This window comes from Bombyx mori, chromosome 23, assembly GCF_030269925.1.
Source record: "Bombyx mori chromosome 23, ASM3026992v2".
Taxonomy (NCBI): Eukaryota; Metazoa; Arthropoda; class Insecta; order Lepidoptera; family Bombycidae; genus Bombyx; species Bombyx mori.
In genome coordinates this window covers 18,164,604-18,192,332 of record NC_085129.1, presented here as the reverse complement: position 1 = coordinate 18,192,332, position 27,729 = coordinate 18,164,604, and the positions used below count along the sequence as shown (strand labels likewise).

The window sequence follows — 27,729 nt, the reverse complement described above, 5'->3', positions numbered from 1 at the left end:
GTAAAACAACACGTGATTTATAAATCACCACGTGTTATTTCATTACTTAACCTAAAAAACTCGTACACGTGTTGATTTGCAAAAATCACTATAAATACCGGCCGCTCTGCCGACGACGATTCGTTCGTGTTCGAGCCGTAGCACAGTACGGATCTCTCCGGAAAGTTGTTACGCTTGTAGCGAAATATAAACAGTGTTCGTGAAGTTCTCGTGAAGTTTTCGTTCAGAAGCCCGACATGAGTCATCATCATGAAAGTAATAACTGTGACGTCAGCAATGCTGACGCCACACTTTTTAAAAACAATACGGAGGTTAATGTTCCGTCATCAGAAGTGGAATCACATGCTGCCTCCGCTCAGCAACAACCTGAAGCTACATCACAAACAGAACCACACCATGGATTAAATACTACAGGCAATGCTGGGAGTTCCTTGGAACAGGAACAGGAACAGCCACAATCAGCATTGCTTAACGCACCGATGAGCTGCGTACCGCCACAATTCATCATGCAGATGATGCATGTGATGCAGCAAATGTCGGAACGCTTAAGTACACCAGCAGAAACTAAGATACGTATAAATGATATTTACCTACCATCATTTGACCCCGATACTAGTGTGGGAGTACGTGAGTGGTGTCAACATATCGACAAAGCCATTGAGACTTATCGACTCAACGACTTTGACATACGCATGAAAGTTGGCAGCCTCCTAAAGGGAAGAGCGAAGATGTGGGTTGACGATTGGATGGTCACTGCAGCTTCGTGGGCTGAGCTGCGCAACAATCTTATCACGACATTCGAGCCATTGTGAAAGAGTTGATGGAGCATGGCATTGTACGTGAAAGCAAGTCCCCATACTCCAGTCCCATCATCTTGGTGAAGAAGAAGAATGGTGACGATCGCATGTGCGTGGATTTCAGAGAACTTAACTCTAATACGTTACGGGACCATTACCCGCTGCCACTAATTTCAGACCAAATTGACCAATTGGCCAAGGGGCAATTCTTTACAACCTTTGACATGGCCGCAGGGTTTCACCAAATACCTATTGCAGAATCATCAATTGAAAAGACAGCCTTTGTCACACCGGATGGACTGTATGAATATACGACTATGCCATTTGGATTGAGTAATGCATGTTCAGTCTATCAACGATGCATCAACAGAGCTCTGAGCTCGTTAATAGGGAATGCAGCTCAAGTCTACGTCGATGACGTATTAAGCAGATGTGAAAATATCGCAGAAGGGCTGTCAAACATAGAACGTATTCTAATAGCACTACAAGATGCGGGTTTTTCCATTAATGCTGATAAATGCAGTTTTTTTAAGCGCTCAATCGAATATTTGGGTAACGTAGTATCTAATGGACAAGTCTGGCCAAGCCCACGGAAAATAGATGCTCTGGTAAAATCGCCGGTACCTACAACACCCAGACAAGTAAGACAATTTTGTGGATTGGCTGGCTACTTTAGAAAATTTATAGCAGACTTCTCACGCATAATGATACCACTATACGAGTTGACCAAATCAGGGGCTAAATGGGAGCGGGACGAGCGCCATGAGAAAGCAAGAGAGAATGTCATTCAGTGCTTAACATCAACTCCAGTACTTACACTATTCCAGGAGGAAGCACCTATTCAATTGTACACAGATGCAAGTAGTTTGGGATTCGGAGCAGTACTGGTACAAGTAATTGCGGGACGACAACATGCAGTTGCCTTTATGAGCATGAGAACTACTGAAACAGAAAGTCGCTATCACTCTTATGAATTAGAGACCTTGGCAGTAGTCCGAGCGATAAAACACTTTCGGCAGTATCTTTATGGACGTAAGTTTACAGTTATCACAGACTGTAATGCACTAAAAGCATCCAAACACAAAAAGGACTTACTCCCTAGAATCCACCGTTGGTGGGCATTTTTACAAAACTATAATTTTGAGGTTGAATACCGCAAGGGTCAACAGCTTCAACACGCAGACTACTTCAGTAGGAACCCAGTCGAACCCACAGTGAATATAATGACCAGAGATCTAGACTGGCTGAAAATTGAACAGCGACGTGATGAAACACTGCGAGCTATAATGGATGGTATGAATAATCTCAATCCAAGTAACGGCTATATGCTAGAAAACAATGTCCTCAAGCATATCGTACAAGATCCAACCTTCGGACACCGATACTGCACAGTGGTACCCAGGTCCTTTCAGTGGAGTTTAATAAACTCCTTCCACACCGCACTGAAGCACCCTGGCTGGGAAAACACGTTACAGAAAATTAAGGACAGCCACTGGTTTGACAACATGAGCACGAAGGTACGAAAATTTGTTGATAATTGCGTGGTCTGCAGGACATCGAAAGGAGCATCTGGTGCGGTACAAGCTCAAATGCACCCGATTCAGAAACCGTCTGCTGCTTTTCAAGTAATACACATGGATATAACAGGCAAGATGGGAACATCAAACGACCAACAGTATGTGATTATCACCATAGATGCTTTTACAAAATACGTGCTATTCTATTATGCAACTAACAAAAATCCACCCAGCACATTAGCTGCCTTAAAGCGTACGGTTCATCTATTCGGTACTCCTGTCCAAATAATAGTCGACGGTGGAAGAGAGTTCCTCGGTGAATTCAAGACCTACTGCGATAGGGTAGGTATTGACATTCATGCTATAGCACCAGGAGTCAGCCGAGCAAATGGACAAGTAGAACGCGTCGTAGCTACACTAAAAAATACTCTTACTATGATCAAGAATTATGAAACAGAAGAGTGGCACACAACGATTGCAGAACTTCAGCTAGCAATAAATTGCACTCCGCATCGTGTGACAGGCGTAGCTCCACTTACATTACTCACTCAGCGAAAGCATTGTGTTCCTCCAGAGCTACTTAATTTAGTAAATATTGACGAGCAGACTATTGATATTGAAGCACTCACTAACCATGTTCAACACAAGATGTCACAAAATGCAGAACAGGACAGGCAACGTTTCAATTCAAAAAAAGCTAGGATCCATCATTTCCAGCGTGGTGATTATGTGCTCATAAAAAATAATCCTCGTAATCAAACTTCGTTGGACCTCAAATTCAGCGAGCCATATGAGATAACAAGAATCCTGGACAACGACCGCTATTTAGTAAAAAAGGTGGTTGGTTCAGGGCGTTCAAGAAAAGTAGCTCATCATCAACTCCGTCGGGCACCGCAACCTGGAGACCAGATAGCCGTATCGGCGGAAGAAGACGACCCTCCAGCATCAGCCGATGAACCTATATGAGCATGTTCGACAATCAACTGATTAATTAATACAAAGGTAAAAGTTTTTATTTTTGATTACCAAAATTACACCTCAACAAAAAGTACCACAGTGTACGGCAAAAGTACCACAGTGTACGCCTCGACAAAAGTACCACAGTGTACGCCTCGACAAAAGTACCACACTGTACGCCTCGACAAAAGTACCACAGTGTACGCCTCGGCAAAAGTACCACAGTGTACGCCTCGGCAAAAGTACCACAGTGTACGCCTCGGCAAAAGTACCACAGTGTACGCCTCGGCAAAAGTACCACAGTGTACGCCTCGGCAAAAGTACCACAGTGTACGCCTCGGCAAAAGTACCACAGTGTACGCCTCGGCAAAAGTACCACAGTGTACGCCACAATAAAACACTACACAAAGTAAGTTACTTTCGAAGTAACCTAAAAAGGTACACAGATACCAATCTCAGAAAAAGGACATTCTACTATTTCAGCTAGACTCCAAGAATTCTCTGGTGATTCACCATACATGAGCGGCTGGTGCAGAGCGCGCACCGCCTGTCAGTATGGCCGTATCGGCGCGATGGATGATTCACGCATTTAAAAGAATCACTTTTAGTTACATAAGTCAAATAATCAATCAAGAAAACATCTTTTAACTGTTTAGAATCAATTGTGATGTAATGACACTCATTGTAATGTAAAACAACACGTGATTTATAAATCACCACGTGTTATTTCATTACTTAACCTAAAAAACTCGTACACGTGTTGATTTGCAAAAATCACTATAAATACCGGCCGCTCTGCCGACGACGATTCGTTCGTGTTCGAGCCGTAGCACAGTACGGATCTCTCCGGAAAGTTGTTACGCTTGTAGCGAAATATAAACAGTGTTCGTGAAGTTCTCGTGAAGTTTTCGTTCAGAAGCCCGACATGAGTCATCATCATGAAAGTAATAACTGTGACGTCAGCAATGCTGACGTCACACTTTTTAAAAACAATACGGAGGATAATGTTCCGTCATATATATATTCTGGACATAACAACTAATTACATTATCGCTTGGTTCAAAGCGATTTGGGTTTAATTGCAACTTAAAAAGCTGAGTAGAAATCCTGCTTCGAGAAATTTCGTCCGTCTACCTCCGAACTAATGTTTGTATCAATGTATGGGGGGGTCATTCGATGTCTGCTTTGGGTATGTTAAAACACTTGCATTTGTGACTTGCACTATGAAAGAACAAGGCCAAAGTGTCTTCATTTAATGGAAAATAAACAATGAGAACAAGGATAAATTGTATTAATAAACGTTTTAATTGATTTGACTTTCCTCGTTTGTATTTTACGGCAGGCGCTAGTTCTGAATGTAAACAGATTTTTTTTATTGGTTGTGTCTTCGTAACGATTTATGTTTCAAATTTACTACCTCATCATCGTCAGCCTACAGCAGTTCATTGTTAGACATAGGCCTCTCTAATTGCACGCCATTGACCACGATCCTCGGCTTCTCTCGTCCAGCCCTTGCCGACACCTCTGCATAGATCGTCACTCCACCGAGCCTGAAGGCGTCCTGCTGCGACATTCGCCAATTCGCAGTCTCCATTCAACAACACGCTAACTCCACTGGTTATCGGTTCTAAGACTAAATTCATTTCACCAAAGATTAATCTCAAAGTTGTCTTGGCCTATTGGGATAAGATGCGGCCCTCATAGCAATGCCGGTGTTTAAACCTATCAAGCTGATACTAAATTATTTGGCCAAATTTCGCCAAATTTCGAACGTCTTTTCACCGCACTATTTTATTTTCATCATATTGTTCGGGATGTTTCGAATAGCTTACAGTTGACTTGTCCACGGACTAGTAGTGTTGATAGCTGATTACTCGTAGAATATTGTGTTAACTACTGTCAAATTTAAAATAAACAGTATTTCTTTGTCATTTTCCTTTCTTTTCACACATAAATAATAAATATGAGATTAAATCGTAAAAATAGTATTATTGATGTCCCGAAACCGAACTCAATATTTACTTTACACTGGCCAGTGTGTTAGTGCGAGTTTTTTAACATTCTCGATAGCGTAAAAGTTAACCCAATTTTGTATGCAGTTGGAACAGCGCCCCTAACGGCAAACGTTCCCGTTTCATACAAATATGAGCTAACTTTTACGCTATCGAGAACGTTAAAACACTCGCACTAGGTACACAGGTGAAAAGTCGGAAATGGCATATAATAGTAAATTGTGCACCAAGGGAGAAAAGTAGGACATTTCCAGGGGCAAAGCCCTGGTAGGGAGTGGGGGGGGGCAGAGTATCCAGGGAGTATAAGTTACACTTTCTACCCTGTACAGCGGGAGGGAAACGGAACTTTCGGCGTAGGTAGGAGAAAAAAATAAATACCCTCTGTTATTTCTGATAGGTACAGCGCTGATTTCGATCGGGTGAGTTGAATGAGCGAGCGTAATAGAACACGACACGAGGTCTTATGAATATTTATATTTGTTAAAGCTATTCATTGATTCGGATATCATGTTGTTAATCCACAGACACAGTCCACTGAGTTTCTCGCCGGATCTTCTCAGTGGGTCGCGTTTCCGATCCGGTGGTAGATTCTGCAAAGCACGGCTCTTGCTAGGGTTCGTGTTAGTAACGTCGTCAGGTTAGAGCCCCGTGAGCTCACCTACTAGATGAGGTTACGCTGATATGGTCTCTCTAGACCACCAGCTTAGATAGGAAAAAAGTTGTTAAGTTTACTGACAACCCACATACGCGTGGAGTACACGTGTGTGGTACGTGTCATTAATTTTCCCTGTCTGATCGAATTGAAGCTTAGATTAAGTCAGTCGATTGTGTGCTGTCAAAATTATAATTTGCGTAATTATTGTGATTTGTGATGGCATTTACGTTTTGATGTCTGGGATTTTTTATTCATTTTTCCCTACTTATTCGCTGGTAGCTTAAAGGACTATTTCGGCTATGACTAGACGGAGAATTTGCAAATACTAGCCCTACCAAGAGCTGTGCTTTGCAGAATCTGAACAGCGACCCACTGAGAAGATCCGACGAGAAATTCAGTGGGCTAGCTGTCTCTTGACTCTAGTAACTCATTAAAACCAAACGGTCCGTGAACAAAACCCTGTTTACGCTATAACACTTACTTGACTCAATTCCTTACCAATGAATATAATAACACTTGATAAAGAATTCGACGATTTATTTCCAAGATTTATCATGGGATATATAATGGGATAATGGGAATAAGTTCGTTAATGCTGACCAAGTACTTGACTGTTAGGTTTCCTACGGTTCGATTCTCGGGCAGATTCCGTGTCGATTTTCTACATATTAGACCTTCGGGGTCTGGGCATGTCTGCTTGTGTTTCCGGCACGCTCTAGCGAAATTCTTTGAGGTCGATTTTCCCGAAAAATGTCTTGTCAGTGGGTCGCGATTTCAATTCGGTGTTAGATTCATAGAATCACTGCTCTAGCCAGGGCTAGACTCAGCAAGCTCTCGCAGGGTATATAGAAAAAAAAATGGACATTCTCATCCGCCCACTCACCGACCGGGACCCTTGAAAATATGATAATAATTTGTTGTTTTTCAACAGATATTTAAAAAATGAATCAGCACGGTTCATTTTTCGGTTCCCATTCGGACACATCGGCGATAAACATAAAGAATTTGGTAAGACAACCCAGCCAACGTTAAATGTTTGTGTGTGGATTGTGAATTGAAACTAATTTTTTAATTTATTTATTAAAACCATACTTATTAATCAATGCATGACCATAATTCGTCTTCTCGCATTAAAACTGTATCTTCTCAAAACTTACTAATTTTACAGGAGAGTGTTTTAAAGGTTTAACATGTGATATTTTTAATATTAATCATCTTTGCAAAATTAATTTTTTATTTTTTACTAGTTACATTATCTGTCTTTTAAAGTAAGATAAAATTATGTATTAATTTTGTTAATAGTAGTCAAAACAGAGGTAAACTTAAAAAAATAAACGATTTTATGAGAAAAATACTGATCATACCAAATGATTCCGCATATTCACTCAATTTCGAATATTTTAGGAAATTGTTTCACTTTTAATGCAAAAAGACGAATTATCGAAATAAAAAAGTCAATAAATGATTTTCCAAAAAAAAAAAAACATTAAAATGCTCATATTTGCTAATGCTTCGAGAACTATTATTGGCTTAAGTAGGTACCTACCTATTATTTGTGGTAGGACGTCTTGTGAGCCAACACGGGTAGGCAACATCAACTTATTTCTATCGTGAAGCAGTAATCCAGTTACAGGACTTAAGATGAGGATCGGACATCAGAACTCTTTTTGAACCAACCTGAAGTTGTGTGGCAGGCTGAAATTACCCTTTTTCTACATGTCCCACTATCTGGCATACATAACAGACCATTAGTTTTATTAACACTCACCCTAATTGTTTTTAATCTATTTCATACTAAGCTAAATGGCCACATTTGTTAATGTCAATACAGAATGAAAAAAATACAATTACGAATAAATATACGTAGCTTAACTTTCGGTAGGCAGCGGTTTGGTTCTGCCCCTGGCATTGCTGATGTCCATGGGCGACTGTAACCACTCACCATCCGATGGGCCGTATGCTCGTCTGCCTACAAGGACAATAAAATATATATAAAATATATATATATATATATATATAATTTTTTGGTTGTACTTCCAAATTCGCCCTCTATGAGCTGTGGAAAGTAAGGAAGTGAAAACCAAGATTTTCCTCTCCGATCTATTTCTGTGCAGTGCATTTGAATGAACAGTGTGCGTAATAGGATATGATCATCGTATAATCACGAGGAAACTATAAATAAAACCAACTTTTACGGGTTTATTTTTAAGAATATCGCCTTTATAATAAACTAGCGGCCCGTTCCGGCTTCGCTCGGGTCTTTGACAAAAATTTCAACGGTATTCGACATTGTTTTATTTTTTAAAATAAAAGAACACTTATTGCGGCATAGCTATAATAGTTAGACATATGGTATCGTGACACTTTTTGTAAATAATAATGTGTTCTACAAAGTCGTAGTACATTATTTTATTCTATCATCAATATTTTTCGTAGAGCACGCGATTTAAAGAATATTTTAGGTAATTTTTTTACACCTTGGGTTACGTTATTGGAGTTTTAGTAAGGATCCCTAACTTTTTCAAATAATATTATAGCCTATGTCACTCGGGAATAGTGTAGCTTCCAAACAGTGAAAGAATTTTTCAAATCGGTTCAATAGTTTCGGAGCTTATTCAATACAAACAAACAAACAAATCTTACCTCTTTATAATATTAGTATAGATATACCTAATCATTATTTGACTGAAATATACAAAATTTAACCTGTTTTTTTATTTATTGGTTAGATGGGTAGACGCGCTCGCAGCCCACCTGGTGTTAAGTGGTTACTGGAGCCCATAGATATCTAGAACGTAAATGCGCCACCCATCTCGAGATATAAGTTCTAAGGACTGAGAAGATCCGGCGAGAAACTCAGTGGGCTGTGTCTATGGGTGAATTCACTCGTCGAGCCCTTCGTCGTAACCGACGGGTTCGACGAGGACGATGACCGGTGCTTCTGCGAAGCACTGCTCTTACTAGGGCCAGTGTTAGCAAATTCTCTCAGGTTGAGCCCGTGAGCTCACCTACCCGTCCGGACGTAACTGGAATCTTAGGCTACCAGGTAGGTGAAAAAAAGTCGTAAACAATATTACAACATTGCGTTTCGACTTGAAGGGTGGGGCAGCCGTTGTAACTATACTGAGACCTTAGAACTTATATCTCAAGGTGGGTGGCGCATTTACTTTGTAAAATGTCTATGGGCTCCAGTAACCACTTAACACCAGGTGGACTGTGAGCTCGTCCGCCAATCTAAGCAATAAAAAAAACAGACAATGCGATGTTATCTTAAATCGTTAACGTAGTTTTAATACTGTCTAACACTAGATTATCTTGAGAAAATCTAAGGCAATACTATACGAGGAATTTTCTCGGTCACTTATATAATTATACAAAGACATCATTATGTCCATAGTTTTTGGTTGAAGCTTGCTGGAGATACGCCAAGGATTCGTACGTGATATTGTTATTTGGGTTATTTTCCGTTACTAGCTACTGTCATATTAAAAGGCGAACAAAGGTTGTGTATCATACATGGAAATTACGTAATATGATGCTAAAAATACAATAGGTAGATAAAATTGATGGTGTAACAAAAAGTAGTTAATTCATTGTAGTTTTTGCGAGTATATTGGTAGACTTTTAATTAAATTTTCCTTTTTTTTTTTCGTTTTTTGTTATTGCTTAGATGCGTGGACGAGCTCACATCCCAGGTTATTATTTCTCACCCCCACAAAGTTCTCATCATTAAAGCTTCCGCAACTGGTGTAGCGTATCCAACACTCATATAAATATTAGCCTATCCATTAAGTACATGTTTTTTCTACATGGATACCAAGTTTCAAGTCAATGGGATGCATGGTTCAGTAGTTATAACGGAACATCCGTATAAACCACTATAGATTTATATATTAGTACTAGCTGACCCGGCAGACTTCGTAGTGCCTCAATCGATAAATAAAAGACCTAAACTTTTGTATAAAATAAACATAAAACAAACAAAAGGAATCTGTCCGACGGGGGACATATCAAAGGAAAAACAAAATAGTTATTTTTGTTTAATTCCGAGAATTTTCATATTTATCTATCTACCTTTTAAACCTTCTCTGGACTTCCGCAAATAATTCAAGACCAAAATTAGCCAAATCGGTCCAGCCGTTCTCGAGTTTTACCGAGACTAACGAACAGCAATTCGTTTAAATATATATTAGTATACTAGCTGACCCGGCAAACGTTGTGTTGCCCTAAATAAGATTTCTAGGGAAATTCTACTGTAGAAAAAAAAACCTCATTTAACCACATAATACCTCATTATAAACAAAAAAAAAATATCCAAAAAATTTAAATAAAAAATAAATGTTTGGGGTGGACAACCCTTTTCACTTAGGGGTATGAAAAATAGATAGTAGCCGATTCTCAGACCTACTGAACATACTATTGATACACAAATAAAACCAAAAAAACATGGCTGAAAAATGTATAGTATTGTATAATAGCTCTCAAATATATTAAGTGTATAATCTATGATGTATAGTGAGTAAGTAAGACAGGAGACCGGCTTCGTCCTCATCCCTACTACGTGATGTTTGCTGGATGAGTGGTGACACCTGGTGAGGTTAGCTGATCGATTGATAGTTGATCAGTAGTCGACCGGCGAGGGCGGGAGATCAAATTCAATTTAAAAAAAAACATAATTAAAGGAACTTGAAATTATAAACTCTGAATAAGAATTTATCGTACTACAATTATAATATTTGATTGCCATCTTGCAACCTTTTTTTTTTTTTTTTTTTAAGAGATTTTATGACCTGGTAACTGAGACCTTTAAGTCATGTCTTATTTTACTTTATATTCTTAATTTTATGAAAAATGATAATATGGAGTGAATTATTGTGGATCTGTGCATAGAATAAAAAAAATATTAATCGGGATGGAAAAATAGGGGTTGATCGTATAAGAATGAAAATTGATAGTAATATAATTTTTTTTATTTTAAGTCATGACAAAACAAAATAAGAAACTTGCCAAAAAAATTAAAGTTTATAATTAACAAATAAAAAATAGGGGTTGATCATAGAGGGATGAAAAATTGAGAGTAACATCAGATTTTTTATTTTAATTCATGACAAAATAAAAATGAAAATCTTGCCAAAAAAATTAAAGTTTATATAATTATAAACAATGCCCGTTGGACCGATGACTTGCGGCGATATGCTGGGAGAGATTGGATGCGGAAGGCGGAGGATCGTTCATTGTGGCGGACTATGGGAGAGGCCTACATCCAGCAGTGGAGAGATACAGGCTGATGATGATGAATTATAAACAATAATATTTATACAAATAAAAAATAGGGGTTGATCGTAGAGGGGTGAAAATTTCAGAGTAATATGAATTTTTTTATTGTACGTAATGCAAAATAAAAACAAAATTCTCGCAAAAAATTTTAAAGTTTTTAATTAGCAAATAAAAAATAAGGGTTAATTGTAGAGGGGTCAAAATTTAGGGTTGTATGTATTTTTATATGCTGTATCATAAAAAAATAAAATAAAATTTTTTTGTCTAAAAATTAAAAAAAAATTTTTTGGGGTGGACTACCCCTAACATTTAGGGGGATGAAAAATAGATGTTGGCCGATTCTCATAGATACCGGATAAGCACAAAAAATTCCATCAAAATCGGTCAAGCCGTTTCGGAGGAGTATGGCAACGAAAACTGTGACACGAGAATTTTATATTAGTATATAGATATACTCGACTACGTCAAACAACATCAAACAATAAATGCATAATAAAACACTAGGGTGTGCTTGCACGCTTTAAAATGACATACTGAACGCTTCATTATCTGTAATTCCATGTTTTCAATGTATTGTTTAATATGATGTGATATATGATTAACTATAACTCTAGTTATGCTAAGTATACGCAGAAGGTCGCTAGAATTTTCTAGAAAAGGGCAACGAGTCGTACTAGAAGAAGTATTGGTGTTGATTGGCGTTTATTTGAGCCCGCGCACAATTCTAAATGAAATAGTCTTCGCTTTTACGAGACGAGTCATTAAATTTCAAACACAACTGTAAACTACCCTTAACTAAATTCCTACATTTTAAACATATATATTATGTCTCTAATGTCTATATGTCTCTAAATTTTAAACCTGTCTTTAAATTACCCTTAACTAAATTCCTACATTTTAAACATATATATCGACGCTTGAAAGGCAAACGTGACTAAGCGACAATAACTGCTTTGTACATAAATGATAGGCAATACCCATATTCGATGCGTAAAAAATATATATTTCTATTAAAATCATTTCAATCCTACGGCTACTAGCTAGATTCTACTACGGCTAGATTCGTTAAAATAAATTTTGTTTTCAGGTATTTCAACTTTAAATTAGTCTACTGTAAAGCTCACGCATTGTCGCTTAATCACGTTTGCCTTTCAAGCGTCGATATTATGTCTCTAACGTCTATATGTCTCTAAATTTTAAACCTGTCTTTAAATTACCCTTAACGATATCCCTGCATTTCAAACATACTCTTATAAATATGTCACTAAATTTGTGTGTCTAAATTACCTTTAACTATGTCCCTACATTACAAACATATCTCTTTAAATTACACTTAACTATGTCCCTAAATTCTAAAATTTCTATCTATTCCGAAATTATTAAAAAAATTAACCACTTTAATGATTATATTAAAATAAATAAACAAAACGGCCGCTGTGAACGTGCTAAACATATGTTACAATCGATCGCACGTGTACCTACAGTACTGAGATAAAATCCAATAACGTGTCAAGTTTCGCATAGATTCGCATTATACAGAATTACGCTGTATGGTTTATATTGGTAGTTTTCCAATTACAGAGCATAATGCGACTCAGTGACGCACAATGCCGAATTATGCTGAAGCTTAATTGGAACGTGAATTAGTTTTCAAATGCATCAGCAGAGTGCGCTAAGTTAGCACAGTTTTAATTAACATTGATTATTTCTAAGAAACTACGACGCAACGAAAGCCTTACAATTTTTTTCGACATTAAATAATACTAGTGGTCCCGCAGTAGTCGAAATTCGACTATAATTAATTGGAATTGTAAGTTTGTACACTATCATGATTGTATTTTATACTTCTATAATCACAACTTTCGTCAAGGCTACACTATAAAAAATATTAATAAAGACAAACAATATTTAATGTATTCTCAATTTGACAACAGACGTCAAGAACAAAAGTTTGACAATAAATAGTATGCATGAGTGTGTGCGTCAAATACATGGTATGTAGTGTGTGTAATGTTTTCTTTATTGATTTAATGTATCTTTTATGCGTTATTTTAAAAAAATATTAGCATTGTACACTTCATCTCTATATTCTCTATAAGTGTGGAAAATTTGATAATCCTCCGTCCGCGCAATTTTTGTAAAAAGGGATAGGTACAAAGTTTTTGCTTCACGTATTAATATATAGATTACTAACGATAATATAAACAAAATTTCGATTAATGCCAACTTAAAGAATAAACACTCGTCAATTTTCTGTCACTGAGTCGGTATCGATTGCGAGTATCACGCGAGAGCAGTACTTTTGAGAGTGCTCGATTGTGCTTCGAGTTGCTGTAGTTGGAACATTCAACGTTGAGCATTATGCCGCATAATGCGCTCTTGTGCTGTCATTGGAAAACTACCATTAAGTGCTTTTTGGTTGCTACATTCCAATGGTCGCGTTTTTGTTTTCTTTGGAGATAGATGAGCGTTCGGTCCATCTGGTGGTAAGCCGTCACCGTTGCTCATGGACATCAGCAATGCCAGGGACAGAGCCATCAGCAGTTTCGAGGGGAGATCCAAGTCTTATTAGTTTAATTAGTTTATCTGTTGTTTTTAAATGTACATTTCAATGCTACCTATCATTATTGGTTAGATGGATGAACGAATTCACTGTCCGATTTGCGTAAAGTGCTTACTAGAGTAAGTCTGAGTTTTAGAGTACAACGGCTGCCCTCCATACCGAAACGCGTTACTGCTTCACGGCAGAAATGGGCAGGGCGGTGGTACCTTTTCGGCGCACACTGCGGTACCGTAGGTCTGGTGTAGCCGGTGTGGTGGAGGTCGATGGGGTTTAGTCGGTAGTTGGTTTTGCGGGGCGAGCGCCTCTCCTGCGCCCTTTTCAAAGCATAGGCTCCTGCGAGGAATTCGGGGAAGTGGAGGACCTTGGCCCTCCTCGTCTCCCTCTTCTTCTCCGGAGGCGCCGGAGTCCGACATAACCCGGTTCGTTACCCCCCTTGACCGGGTATTCGTAAATGAATTCCCAGCGTTAAATACGAAAAAAAGGGCGGTGGTACCTACCCATGCGGACTCACTAGACGTCCCACCACCATTAAAAAGTTCTGAAGCGGTCCTAAAAAAGAATTGTCGGGATAATTTCAAACAATTCATCAGAGAACTTTCAAACATCACAATCTCTCCGGTCCGAACCGATTTTGATATTTTAATGACATATAAAAAAAAACGGTCTGTTATTACATTAAACTCCTTAAGGTGTGATTCGGTCATACGAAAACGGTTTTCACCAAAACCAATCGAGGCACAAGGCCATATTAATGTCACTTTAATTTTACTAAAAGGTATCTCGCACTGGTGTCGGTGAAATGTCGCGTTTAAAATACACCTCCTTTTTTATATAATACTAGCCGTACTCACCCGCTTCCCTGGGCATTTAAAATTAACATTATTATTTATTGTCATTATTATTAGGGAGTCCAACACTCGTATAAATATTAGCCTATCCATTAAGTACATGTATTTTCTACAAGGATACCAAGTTTCAAGTCAATCGGATGCATGGTTCAGTATTTATAACGGAACATCCGTAAATACCACTGTAGATTTATATATTAGTACAGATACATTCTGAAGTTAATAATAAATACAAGTAAGCCTGAATGTTTGTGACGCGTATTCGTCAAGCTTTTGAAGCTGTGAAGTATTCTAAAGGTTATTTTGTATTGGTTGTTGGATATTGTTTTTTTTGTTTCCTACCTAAGCTGATCGTCTAGAGCAGTCTTTCCCAAAGTGGGCGATAACGCCCCCTTGTGGGCGCTGCAGACCTAAAGGGGGGCGGTAAGAGACCCAGAAAAATAATGGGGGCGTTGTCTATAGAGACTTGAGAGGCGATTTGTAATGTCATTCAGGAGGACTCTTACTCTTAACTGAGCTCTCGCTATATTGTTTTTTTCAGTAGGTGAAAGATGGGGGCGCTAAAAATTAATTTATTCTCCAAGTGGGGAGTGACAAAATAAGTTTGGAAACCCCTGGTCTAGAGAGACCATATCAGCTTCACCGGGCTAGTAAGTGAGCTCACGGGGCTCAAACCTGAGGACGTTGCTAACACGAACCCTAGCAAGAGGCGTACTTCGCAGAATCTACCACCGGATCAGAAACGGGACCCACTGAGAAGATCCGGCGAGAAACTCAGTGGGCTGTCTGTGGGTTAATTTACTCGCCGAGCCCTTCGTCGCAAGTGACGGGTTCGACGAGAACGATGACCGGTGCTTGAGATAACTAAAAGCACCTTTAGTGGATCGGGAGGATCCGAAATGACGTGATAATAAATACGAATAAGCCTGAATGTTTGTGACGCGTGTTCGTCAAGCTTTGGCTTTTGGATATTGTAGAAGATTGTACTAAATTGATTCATAATCATGACAAGATTAAACCATAAACGTTATCTTAATTGTGTGTACGGCTGGCGAAAAATTAAGGACCTAATATTAAACAAATTTTAATTCAAATTTTTTATTGCCTTCAAACTTATAAATGCTTACAAACCGGATTCTTCATTTAAACAAATAGGTGCTCGTGTTCGGAGAAACCTGCCCGTAATTATTATTAATCATATCGAGAGGTGAAAGGTTATTCGGTTTAAGAGTCATTTCGCTTAACACGCGACATTTATCTTTGTAATTAAAGGTCCGTTTTATTTGGTATTATTTAGCATCAACAGTTCGATGTTTTCAATTGAACTTCTATTAAGTTTACTCCATGCAAATAGCTGAAATTTTTTTTTTTGTTGTGATGTATTTATTCCAAATTTTAATCTATGCATATAAATATAATTAGAGTGACTGTTTGTAATATTGAAAAATTGAAATAACCGCTTTTTACTACATGCATATAAATATATTATTATATTCGGTAGGTACATCACCAAAATAATATTTTTTATAATTTTTGTTCCGGCTAATCTCTGGAACGGCTGGACCAATTTTGACGGGTCTTTCGCTGATATGTAGCTGATGATATAAGGAGTAACTTAGGCTACTTTTTAGACTAGCTTCGCCCCGCGGCCTCACCCGCGGTACGACAATAACCGCGGGTAACATCGCGGGACTCCGTTATCAAGAATAAAATTTAATGTTTCCGAAGCGAAGCGAGGGCGCCCGGGCGGGTCGCTAGCCTTTTATATAGCTCTCCTGTAAAGTTGCGAAAATGTCGCTTAAACCAAAAATAGTCTTTCAGCCCTGGATGTATTTTTAATCGTAAAAAAAACGCGATTTGCAAATATAAATACTCCATCGCTTAGTGCGAAACATCGTTTACAATGTTTACGACGAATTGATCGAACACATAAGATGACGTCGGATGCTCTTGATTGTTTTGTTTGCCGTAACAAATTGATGGATTTGTTACCAATCGTTATGCACGTGCCGCGTTGCACGCGATCGGGGATCGTATGAAACACAGCCGACAACAAAACCACGTTATAAGTATTTAATAATAAGATAATAAACAATATTGTTTTATTAATAAGATTTTAAATAAATGTAGTAGTGTATAATAAGAATAATAAAAAGATACTGCGCGCATTGTGAGGAGGTTTCGCACTCTGGAGTCTTAACTACACTGGTGACTTGTGTCGTAAACACTGCCATCAGTGGCAATCTATTTTTACATGGTCTTTTTTAAAAATTGTACTTTTAATATCCTTTAAAAAAATATTGTGTAATTAATAAGATTATAAATAAACTAGCTTTTGCCCGCGACTTCGTCCGCGTGGAATAGTTACTTTGGCATAACGCTAAACTTTACCCGCCTCTTCATTTACGTAGAAAGTGAAAATATTTTTGAATAATAGAATGTTAAGGAGCTATTTAAGGTACCAAAATCACGCTTTTTAACCGACTTTAAAAGAGGAGGCTATCAATCCAAAAAGAAAGAAAAAAAACGATTTTGAAACATTCTGCATTGGTGCTCCGCTTGTATTGGTCTTAGCGTGATGTTACTACTAATGATACTAATAATAATAATAATAAACCTTTATTTCAGTAAAAACCATACATTTTGTTAGTATGACTCATAATCTATGTTAGTAACTTAAAACATTACACATTAATATCTGACTCTAAATATGTACCAATATTTTTTTAAAGGTGTTTTAATTTAAAAATGTGAATATCATTATTGACAGCGATAATTCAATCACTGTTTGTCCGAAGTAATAAGATTTTTTATCTGTAAATAATTGTAACATTTCATTCTTCCTTTACGGTAACTTAGATTAATATTCTCACACCTCTCACTTTTAGCTATTCGCAAAATTGTTGCAAACGAGGTAATCTGTACCGTCTATTCTTAATTTCTACTGCTGTTTCTATGCTTTTCTGTTTGTAAATAAATTAATAAATATAATCTATCGTCAATACAGCGTTTAGTTTAGCCCCACGCGTCTGGCACTAGGATGTGGTCGTTGGCAACGGGCCTTACAGACCAGTTATCGTCCACAGGTAACTGATCTCTTCAGCCAGATGCGCGACCCGTCACCGGGCGCGCCCAGCCCTAAGGGCTCGACGGGATATCTGGCCAGCGGCGTGGTGACCAAGAACGTGGGCTTCCTTCAGCAGAACAATTCGGAGCACTTACCTTGGACCCCGCCTCTGGCGTTAACCGGAAACTGTAACAGTAATCTGTGAGTATGGCGTTGTTTCTTGAGCTTAGTCTGAAATGAAGTCGTCGGGGCCTAAAGGATAAGATGTCCGGTGCATTCGTATCTAGCGATACACCGGTGTTTGGATCCCGCAGACGGGTACTAATTTTTCTAATGAAATACGTACCTATCAATTGTTCACGATTGACATCCGCGGAGAAGGAATAAGATCATATAATAAAAATCAAACCCGCAAATTAAAATTTGCGTAATTACCAGTGGTAGGACGTCTTGTGAGTCCGCACGGGTAGGTACCATCACCTTGCCTATTTCTGCCGTGAAGCAGTAATGCGTTTCGGTTTGAAGAGCGCGGCAGCAGAGTGAAGTACTGTTCGAACAAATAGTACGAGATCCGGCTGCAGTGACCAAATTTTGATAGGCAACTTGGTAGATAACTCGGTAATATAAATAAAAAATTGGATTTTAGCAAAAAACCGATGAGCGCACTAATCCTGCAGCCGGATCGTAGACTAAAATCGGCAATAAACTAATTTGTAATATATAATATAATAATTTAAGGACCGGTGAATCTCCCACGACTGTGAAGAGTACCAGTCACGTACCGGTCTTGGCTTCGCTCAGCGCTGATCTCTCGCCTTCAAACTCTCATTTCTTTGAGGTGAGTCGGTCAACAAACATTTACATGTGGTAGGTTGTATTATCAGCTAGTAGAAGTAGGAACCATCAGGATTTGAAAGGTGCTATAGCCGTTTTATAATCTAAACCCGCATAGGTGTTAGCTCGGGTAGGTACCGCCATCCTAGCTATTTCTGTCGTTAAGCAGCAATGCGTTTCGGTTTGAAATCGATACCTTAGAAATCATGTCTCAAGGATTTTCGTTGTTGATGTCTGTGGGCTCTCGTTATCATATAACACCAAGTGGGCTGTGGGCTCGTTCACAAAGCCAAACAATCAAAAGGAAACTTCGACGTCATATTTCATGTTTTAATGCGACAGTGTTTACTAAGAAGCTGAGTGTCACTTAACACCGGCCATTTAACATGTGAGAACGCTAGTCCACACGTCTGGTATCTGTATGAATAATTTGTTACTCTTCCTGGAAATACTCGTATGCGCAAAAGGAAGGTATAACCACATTTAGTCCCTGAATTACGTATATACGATATGGCTAGAATCGGAACACCGTGATACAGCACGTCGCTATCACCGGATTGTTATTTACTGCATAGGACGTACTGGTCCATGGTCTATCTCGTGTGAAGGGGTTACCGAAGGTAGATACTGCAGCGGGAATGCTGCCATCTAGTCCAAGACACGATGACGAAGAAGCACGCATGACTGTGTCGCGACGTAGGCCACACACTTATCTTAGCAATTAAAAAGAACAAAAATATATGACGCCATTTTTATATTTTTATATACAACGAAAGGAGTTATTAAAATTGTCGGAATATCTACCGGTCATCGTTTTCGTCCAACCCGTCGCTTGCGACGAAGGGCTCGGCGGGTAAATTAACCCATAGACACAGCCCACTGAGTTCCTCGCCGGATCTTCTCAGTGGGTCGCTTTTCCGATCCGGTGGTAGATTCAGCGAAGCACTGCTCTTGCTAGGGTTAGTGTTAGCAGCGACGTCAGGTTTGAGCCCCGCGAGCTCACCTACTAGTTCACCTGCTTCGCTGGGCATTTAAAATTAACATTATTTTTTATTGTCATTATTATTAGGGAGTCCTATAATATTATATTATATTATTATATTAGCCTATCCATTAAGTACATGTATTTTCTACATGGATACCAAGTTTTAAGTCAATAGGATGCATGGTTCAGTAGTTATAACGGAACATTCGTAAAAACCACTGTAGATTTATATACCTACTAGTATAGATTTCCCAATAACAGATTAGCGTGACGGTGAAAACATTGTAATTCCTTAGATGAGGGCTTATCGCATTATTCCATTTGCAGGTCTTGTATATCGGCAAAGTTCGGATATCGCAGAGGAAGGTACCAGAAACACTAATAGATGATGCTTTACACAAATTCGCTTTGCACGATGCGGAGAAAGCTCTGAGAAGGAGACACAGTCTGTTATCTTCAACCACGGTGAGTCTGTTTCAGAGTTTATTAATGGAGAGATTTTCAGGATATAGCCAAAAGATCTCGGATGGCGACCGCGTACCGGAAGACGTACCGTGGGTAGGATCCCTCGCGGTGGAATGATGAACTGTTGAAGGCCTCGAGAATTCGTTGGATTCAGCGCAGAACTGATCGTTCTGACGTGGTTTGGGCGAGGCTTATGTGCAGTGTACTTAGTGCGAGTTTTTTAACGTTCTCGATAGCGTAAAAGTTAACTCAGATTTGTATGGAGTTGGATCAGCGCCCTTATCGGCAAACGTAGGCAAACGTGCCAACTCTAAACAAATTTGAGTTAACTTGTACGGTATCGAGAACGTTAAAATGATCGCACTAAACTCACAGGAGTATTTATATTTATATTTATTGGTAGATAGAACTCAGTGCCATGAAGCAGTAATGCGTTTCGGTTTGAAGGCTGGGGCAGCCGTTGTTATTTACTGACTTGAGACCTTAGAACTTATATCTCAAGGTGGGTGGCGCATTTACATTGTAGATGTCTATGGGCTCCAGTAACCACTTAACACCAGTTGGGCTATGAGCTCGTTCACCCATCAAAAAAAAACAAAACAGTTCGATGTTTTTAATTGAACTTCAATTAAGTTTACTCCATTCAAATAGCTGAAGAAGTTGTTTTTTGTCATGATAATTTTTTTCCCAAATTTTAAACTTGAAATGGTTCTCCTGTAAAGTTTGCTACAATGTCGCTTTAATTAAATAACCTTTCATATATACTTATATATTTAACTTAAATACTTAGGTTTTATATGGAAAATATTTCAGACCTCAATAGACAGTAATGATTCAACCGACAATCTGTCGGACGATAAGAAATCGCAAAAGACAAACGACTTAAGCAATAGGTTCGCTTCGCCGAGCACAACGCCCTTAGAGCCCCAGAAATCGCATAGATGGAGCAGCGTAGAAACTATAACGGAAAAACGAAAAGACTCGACACAAATCGAAGCAGAATTCGATCAGTTCACGAAAGAGAGAATCGAAATTGTAAAGAAGAGCGCCGATCTAGTTTTGAATCTACCGAAGAACAATCTTGGCACCGTAAAAGAAGACGAAGAGAAGATCGAAGTAGGCATTAGTAAAGAAGCAACAAGAGCTCCAGAAGACGGAGACGGTGAAACGAAAAGAGAAAGAAATTTCAATTTCGACGAGATTAAAAGGAAGCCGGCTTTCGGGAGTGAAGGCGCTAAGAGTCTGCCCGAGAATAGGCCGTTCTTAAGAGACAGATCGGCTTCGATAGGCACAATTAACAGTAAAACGCCTCTAGCGCAGTTGATCTGTGAACAGAATCGCACGATGCTATTTCAGGTAATTAATAATTTTTTTATAATTATCTTTATACTAGGAGGAATCAAAAAGTAGTGAGAATGAGATAGAATATAATGACTATTGATAACTTAATAATTTATTTTTCTACTTAGTTTCAGAGTTTCTCTACACACCGAGTACAGAGCTATTCCAAGGCCTTCCCTTTCAAAAAAAAGTTATATCTTGGTTCTTACCAAGGTGTATGTCGTTCCACTACTTTTTGATCTCTTCTCGTATTATAATATATAATTCTACTGTACGTCTGTATGTCACTGAACTCCTCCTTAACGGCTGGACCAGTTTGAATGTTTTTTTTTTGTACGCATTTGGGTGGCGCCCTGGATGGGTTAGATTCACAAATCAGCCCGGCAGATGGTGCTGCATTCGTATCTAGGTTATTTACATTTCCTAGAATTAATTTATATGGCAAACGTTTGCCGGGTCAGCTAGTTTCAATTTAAAATTGAACTTCGAGAGACAAGCAATTTTTTTTATTGCTTATATAGATGAACGAGCTCACAGCCCACCTGGTGTTAGGTGGTTACTGGAGCCCATGGACATCTACAACGTAAATGCGCCACCCACCTTGAGATATAGGTTCTAAGGTCTCAAGTATAGTTACAACGGCTGCCCCACCCTTAAATCCGAAATGCATTACTGCTTCATGGTAAAAATAGGCAATTTGACTTTAGCACACTGTGTTTTGATTTATCTAGGTCGGCCGTTCAGAATTGCGCCTTATAAGTCCGGACAGAAAGCAGATATTGCTGCACAGGGCGTTCAAGGACGTCGCCAGTTGCGTCTTAGGCCAGAACAATAAGGACCATTTCGGATTCGTTTGCAGAGAAACGAACGAAACGTACGCCTGCTATGTCTTCAAATGCGAGAGCGACTCGGTTGCTGGCGAAGTGGTGAACGGTAGGTGTCGACAGTGACAACCCTGGCAACACTCAACGTCGGTTCAGTGTTGCCCGATTTCAATACAAAAACTACCCTGCTTAATTCGTTTGCAGCCATCCGACAAGCGTTTGTGGCACATGCGGACCTGTTGAAGAAATCCCGGGATAAGTCGCCGAACATGACTTGCGAGCATTGTCCAATGCTGTGGTACCACCGGCTGTGTCACGATATTGAGGGTAGGTGTTATTAACACATTGACTGACATGTAGATCACGGTTGCCCTATGTGGCGCACTGAAGTTATGTGTTTTACCGGTGGTAGGACGTCTTGTGAGTCCGCGCGGGTAGGTACCACCACCCTATCTATTTCTGCCGTGAAGTTGTAATTCGTTTCGGTTTTAAGGGTGGGGCAGCCGTTGTAACTATACTTGAGACCTTAGAACACATATCTTAAGGTGGCGGCATTTATGTTGTAGATGTCTATGGGCTCCGGTAACCACTTAACACCAGGTTGGCTGTGAGCTCGTCCACCCATCTAAGCAATAAAAAAATTATATATCGACGCTTGAAAGGCAAACATGACTAAGCGACAATAACTGCTTTGTACATTAATGATAGGCAATAACCATATTCGATGCGAAAAAAAATATATTTCTAGGTCTATTAAAATCGTTTCAATCCGACAGCTACTAGCTAGATTCTATTACAGCTAGATTCGTTAAAATAAATTTGGTTTTCAGGTATTTCAATTTCAAATTAGTCTACTGTAAAGTTCACGCATTGTCCTTTAGTCACGTTTGCCTTTCAAGCGTCGATATGAATATGATCCTTAATGATGCACATTGAATTGTCTTCGACCGCATTATTGATATTATCATCATAATTGAAGTCTGTTTTCTATTTGTTTAAATTTTTATTTCACGGTCTTGGTCTAAAGGTATGACGGAGAAAAGAACCCACGCCTTTATACTGCGTAGGATAGAACAGTTACCTGAAGACGAACAGGATCTCATCATCACCAAGTACCAGGGTGGAACCAATTTGATCTATGAGGTAAGCGAGCTGTTAAAATGTCACTTGAATTTAAAATTTGTGCCGTTCCATATACATTGAGGGCACAAATTTTTCATCCGTGTTACCTGTTTATGATCTTCGGTAATAGTTTTAAAGCACGCTAATGATATTAATATTTTTTACAAAATTGTCCCGATAATTTTTTTTCATTTATTCGGTATTTTTACAAATAAGAAAAGTTCGTTAAATTATTGAATTTTTAACGTACACACAAATATATTTACGTATTAATAAAAAACAAAACAAGTATTTAATAGATTTTTTCCTCAAAATAACGAAATAAAATTGCTTTTTTTTTTTTTTGTCAGGAGGAAATCGCCGGACTTCCGCCCTTCACTGAGGATGGAGGGCGGGGCATATCGGAGTCGAACCGGCTAAAACCTCCTGTCTCTCAACAACCAACGTCCAAACCTCGCATGAGACAAAACTCATGAAAAGGCAAAGGGGGGAAAGTGAAGCGTTTAGTGCGGAGCACATCTCTCCTATCACCCTCCCCCTCGGGACGCCGGACTGGCGGTCGTCGGCGCCACGACCACCAGCCCTCTCGGTCGGCAGGCTATCCGAAGCCCGCCTAGATGGCGCCGGTTAGAATGGTCTATCCTACGGAATACCCCGCTGGGTCAGAACCAGCGTGGGTTGAGGATAGCCGGCCTTCCATCACCCGGATGCTCATGCATAAAACGCGTGCAGAGCAGCTTGCACGTCGTCTTCTTAGGCCCCCTTCGCCGGTCCCCAGGCCGACATGTGAGGGGACCCGAAACACTTAGAGGGCCAGGGCTTGGGCGATATCCGCCTCCCTGGCCCCCGCTCGACGGCGGCGGGCCTGTGCGTCTCTCACGCGCCCCGCCGCCTCCTTCTGCGAGATGGTGCACTCGCAGAAGTCAAGCATCGCCTTCCTCGACTCGTCGTCACCGAGCATCGATGCCACAACACTCGGCAACGACAAGTCGTTTCCTATTTTTGCGACGAGGACACGGCGCCACCCCTCCCATGCGGGGCAGGCGACGAGCGTGTGCTCCGCCGTGTCCAAGTCGCAACCACAATGGTGGCACTCTGCCGTCGGCTCGGCTGTGATCCGGTGCAGGAACTCACCGAAGCAACCATGCCCAGTGAGCACCTGCGTGAGCCGGAAAGTGAGGCGTCCTCTGTCACGCTTCACCCAGTTCACAAGAACCGGGCCAATCGCCTCGACGGTCCTACGACCAGCCGAAGGATCGGCCAGCCGTCTGGACCATGACTCCAGCACGGACCAAATAAAATTGCTAGACAACAATGTAATAGGAATCTTAATTTTAAGCATTAGTGCTTACGGTCGCTAATTTCGATCGCTGTACCGAACACTACTTAATTTAATTTTACCACAATATAAACACCGGTATGCTGTGAACGCTCTCGGGTAGCTACCACTATTCTAGCTACTTCTACCGCGAAGGAATCTTGTGGTTTGAAAGATGGAAATATTTTACTATGCAGTTGATACTCGAAGGAACGTTACAGATATGAGCTCTGGTACTGATAGGGTGATGGTAAAACGGTAGTGACGTTACCATCTCAGGCCGCCTCATACAGCACTTATCACTTAGCACGTGCACCCATCATCTAGATTGATAGGTTGCAATAGTTGAATTATATGAAGCTGAAACGTTAATGCAATTTTTTGATGATTTAGACCAGCGAACACAATTCGTTCTTGATGATGCTCCTCCGAGCCCACTGCGAGGCCAAGCAGCAAAGGCACGTCCACGACACTGCCGAAAACAGGTACGTACTTATAAAAAGGAAAATAATACCAGCAAAATTAACATACAAGTTAGGTGACAAAAATAAATTTATCATTTTCCTGCGAATAAAACAAAGAAAAGATACAGTATGTTTCATTTTAATTTTTATTAGCATGTGTTTGTGTAAGTGGACAGCACTGTTGCCGCAGTATAAATACATCCGATTGAAGCTCTAATAGTATTATAAGACTTTCGAATTGGAATTATCGAATGCTTGGTAGCAGAAATAGGTATAACGAAGGTACTGTGCTGGATTAACAGCTGATGCAGAAATTATTCAGGATCCTCTATCTGACTACCCGTCAGATCTGATGCGCAACCGGATAGACTTGGGTCGGTGACTTCCAGAATTTAGAGTGGGACCGGAATTTTCAGATCTGAGTTCCTGAATCAATACCTTGGCGGCAGCACCATATTCATGAAGGCCAAGAGGTCTTTGTCGAGCGGCTTCGATCATCTCCTGAAGAGGAAGGCCAGCAGAGACGAAGGACTCGTTGCTCAAGTCAAAAAGGTAGTTCCTTGTCTGCAGTATTGGATTCATATACCACCCATTGACGTTGTAGCTGATAGCTCAATCATAGCACATTAAATATCTGACAGATGCTTGTAGCTCGCTAACGACATTCTCAAGATAAGTTCGCATATTTTTTTTATTGCCTTTGTAGGCAGACGAGCATAAGACCCACCTGATGATAAGTGGTCACCGTCGCTCATGGACGTCAACAATGCCAGTGGTAGAGCCAAGCCGCTGCCTACCATAAAGTACTCTCCGCGAGCCTCAAGCATATACAAAGCTCCGAACGGTAAATATTCGGGACATCGGTCTATGGAGCAATTCTCCCCGCTGGGTTGGAGATCTCTGTCGTTACCTCCTAAACATCAGAGCGTAACCGTATATCGCTCGTCCAAGGTCGAAGTCTCATTGACACTGGACGCGGTTTATGAGTTTTAGACTCAGGGGCAGACGAACTTGCAGCCCACCGGGTGGTGGTTACCGTCGCTAATAGACTTGACCGATGCTGGCACAGCCAAGCCGCTATCTACCGTTTAGTACTCTCCGCAAACTAAGGTCATAGCGCACGAGAAACAGCGTGGAGGCGAGCTCATTCCAAAGCCGGACGTGGCAGGTTGTTAGAGATGCACTGTGGATGAACTCTGCTGCTATAGGCAGATACTTGAGCCGCCTCATGTGTTCACAAAGGTCTTAGTTCCAAAGCGTCTCATGCCTCAAAAGTACTGGTGGTAGGACATTTTGTAAGTCCGCACGGGTAGCTATCACCACACCGCCTTTTTCTGCCGTGAAGCAGTAATCCATTTCAGTTTGAAGGGCGGGGCAGTTGTGTAACTATACTGAGACCTTAGAACTGATATCTCAAGGTGGGTGGCGGCATTTACGCTGTAGACGTGTATGGGCTCCGGTAACCACTTAACCAGGTGGTCCTCTCATTCCACATCCAAGCAATAAAAAAATTAAGAGTACCACTGCTCTGACGTTGCCAGGATACATCTCCGGCGCCCACCCCGCTCGCACAGACTCCGACCGACGCGCCGGACACGCCGACACAGGAGCACGGCAAGTCGCTCTCTCGCACCACGAGCCAGGATGACGGTGAGTTGAACCTTCGAACCTGACCGATATTTACAGGTAAAAAAAATAATATCGTAAGTAATAATAAAGTGGTTACGGAAGTTCATGGAGATCACAACGTGTATACTAAAACCGGTTTTGAGATTTGAAGCGTAGGCTTGATTTGTACAGCAATTCTCCTCCTCCTTGCCTTGATAATCCTCAATACTGAGGATCGTGGCCTCCTCTAATACCTTTCTCCTGGATTTTACGGGTTTCCTTTCTATAAACTCATTCTTGAGCATAGATTAAATAAGTACGTACCATCCGGCTTTGGAATGAGCTCCCCTCAACGGTGTTTCCCGAGCGCTATGACATGTCCTTCTTCAAACGAGGCTTGTGGAGAGTACCCGGCTTGGCACTGCCCCTGGCATTGCTGAAGTCTATAGGCGACGATAACCACTCACCATCAGGTGGGCCGTATGCGCGTCTGCCTACAAGGGCAATAAAAAAAAATTTTGAATAGAAAAATTAGTACCCGTCTGCGGGCTTCGAACCACGGTCGCATCACTCGATACGAACGTACCGGCCGTCTTATCCTTTAATCCACGATGACTTCGTAAGGCAGTTTTATGTGGGACATTTGAGTCAATGAGTTGACATTCCAGAGAACCCCGTCCCGAAGACCAGTCTGCCGTCAGAGGAGAGGGGCGACTCGGAGGGGGCGAAGGGGGACGGGGATATCGTCACCTCCCCCATGATGGACATGTGAGTGCTCGTATAGGAATATAAATAATTTTGTGCCTGTTAGACTGGTAGCAATGGAACATATAAAAAGAGTGGAATGGTGCCGTGACGACTCGCTTATTCGCTACTACTTGGGCAACCGCCTTAAGATTCGACAAAAACGCTTTCGCTTGTGATCTTAGGCCATCATCCATTGTTGTTGTTCAAAACACGTTCGGAGATACTTGGGCAATCTTGAGACCACCGGGCAGTACATATTAATACTCACTGTGTTATCCATCCTTTGTGTCAGTGTCTACCCAATACAGTTAGTGAAGCACCACCATTA

The 27,729-nt window shown here is 40.3% G+C and overlaps 1 protein-coding gene across 6 annotated transcripts in view; it reads left to right on the top strand.

The window, feature by feature from the left end:
- LOC101741500 (TBC1 domain family member 4) overlaps positions 1-27,729 on the top strand; it is a 61,511-nt gene that overhangs the window by 22,256 nt on the left and 11,526 nt on the right. For 3 of the 6 annotated variants that reach the window (XM_038019276.2, XM_038019274.2, XM_038019273.2), the window contains exons 3-14: positions 6,870-6,946; positions 17,713-17,894; positions 18,432-18,531; positions 19,840-19,977; positions 20,791-21,333; positions 22,050-22,251; positions 22,347-22,469; positions 23,170-23,285; positions 24,976-25,067; positions 25,463-25,598; positions 26,588-26,696; positions 27,323-27,422. In XM_038019276.2, the coding sequence (XP_037875204.1) occupies positions 6,881-6,946; positions 17,713-17,894; positions 18,432-18,531; positions 19,840-19,977; positions 20,791-21,333; positions 22,050-22,251; positions 22,347-22,469; positions 23,170-23,285; positions 24,976-25,067; positions 25,463-25,598; positions 26,588-26,696; positions 27,323-27,422 (1,907 nt within the window). In that variant the 5' untranslated portion in view covers positions 6,870-6,880. The remainder of the gene's footprint in view (positions 1-6,869; positions 6,947-17,712; positions 17,895-18,431; positions 18,532-19,839; positions 19,978-20,790; positions 21,334-22,049; positions 22,252-22,346; positions 22,470-23,169; positions 23,286-24,975; positions 25,068-25,462; positions 25,599-26,587; positions 26,697-27,322; positions 27,423-27,729) is intronic. The other 3 variants (XM_038019270.2, XM_038019280.2, XM_038019278.2) reach the window with 1 other exon arrangement.